Here is a 1,325-nt window from a genome sequence, read left to right on the forward strand (position 1 = left end):
AAACATATATGATCAAAGGTACGTAGGATGGTCAAGCAACCAATACGACAACTAGTTAAGGAAACATATATGATCAAAGGTACGTAGGATGGTCATGTAACCATGAGTCACTTACTAAAGTAAAACGACGAAGATTAATCAGAACTGAAKGTTAAGCTCACGAGAAACACCTGTGAATTCCATATATGGGTCACCTTTTTTAATCGCAACCCTCGCCAACTTATCAGCGATTTTGTTGGCATCTCTAGGACACTGACGGATTGTAATTCGGTTTTTGCTAACAAGATGCCTGCTTTTCTTGATCAGCTCCCAGCAGTCACCGACAACACGACTTTTACCAGGGCCAACATCGTCCTCTCTAGTAATCCACTGAACAGCTGCTTGAGAGTCGCTTTCAAGAATGGATTCCTTATAGCGGAGTTTATCCAAAAGCTCCAAGCCTTTAAGAATCCCATGGATTTCAGCCGTTAAACAATCACTCCAACCAATGAACCCTCGAAACCCACGAACCCAGTTGCCATAACTGTCTTGAAGAATTCCGGCGTACCCACTCGGACCTCGCAAAACATCGTCATTCCCGCCGACATATTCATAGTTGGGATGGCATGCACCGTCCGTCTTCAGTTTGAACTTGAACAGACATGGAGGTGCAGAGGAAGAAGTAGTGCCACCGCCACCGCCACGGCCACCGCCACGGCCACGGCCACCGCCACCGCCACCGCCACCGCCACGGCCACGGCCACGGCCACGGCCACCAGAATTAGGCAAGGGAAGGGGAGGCTCTAATCTGTTGTCGGAAAGCATTCTTGAAACACCCCATGCAGCCACCGCAGCGCTGCCAATAGCTACTGCAGGGGCGCCAAGATTGGGACCTYGAGCGGATGTATTAGTTTCCTCCTTGTTCTCACCACGTCCGGTGCTTTTCGAGGCTCCCATGGTTTGTGTACTGTTTTTAGGGTTGCAACTTGCAAGTGAAGAATGATAGAGAAGGTGGATTTATATAGGAGGATTTATCCATTTTATTGATTCACTTTTGATTCTTTCCATTTTATTGATTCATTTTTGACTCTTAATTTGTGTGTACATATTCACTTAAAATAAGAAATACACAATAAAGTAACGAAAAAAGATTTAAAACATAACAGCTTTATTCATGATTAACAAAATAAAATGTTTATTTTTTGATATCATTTGTATTTTTTTAAATATTTCAAATTTTAAAGATAAAATAAGGTGTTTATCTTCAATTCTTTTAATTATGCTTATTATTTATATAAATTTAAATATTAAGTTAAAGAGAATAAATAGTAAATTAAAAAGAATAA

General features: G+C 41.3%; 1 protein-coding gene across 1 annotated transcript; it reads right to left on the reverse strand.

Annotated features, from left to right (window-relative positions):
- Positions 1–6: 6 nt before the first annotated feature.
- LOC112505604 lies at positions 7–936 on the reverse strand. The gene has a single exon (XM_025109486.1). The coding sequence runs from the start codon at positions 934–936 to the stop codon at positions 139–141; it is 798 nt and encodes a 265-aa protein (XP_024965254.1). The 3' UTR covers positions 7–138.
- Positions 937–1,325: the final 389 nt, after the last annotated feature.

This window comes from Cynara cardunculus, unplaced genomic scaffold, assembly GCF_001531365.2.
Source record: "Cynara cardunculus var. scolymus isolate 2C unplaced genomic scaffold, CcrdV1 Un_Scaffold_12909, whole genome shotgun sequence".
NCBI classification, from domain to species: domain Eukaryota; kingdom Viridiplantae; phylum Streptophyta; class Magnoliopsida; order Asterales; family Asteraceae; genus Cynara; species Cynara cardunculus.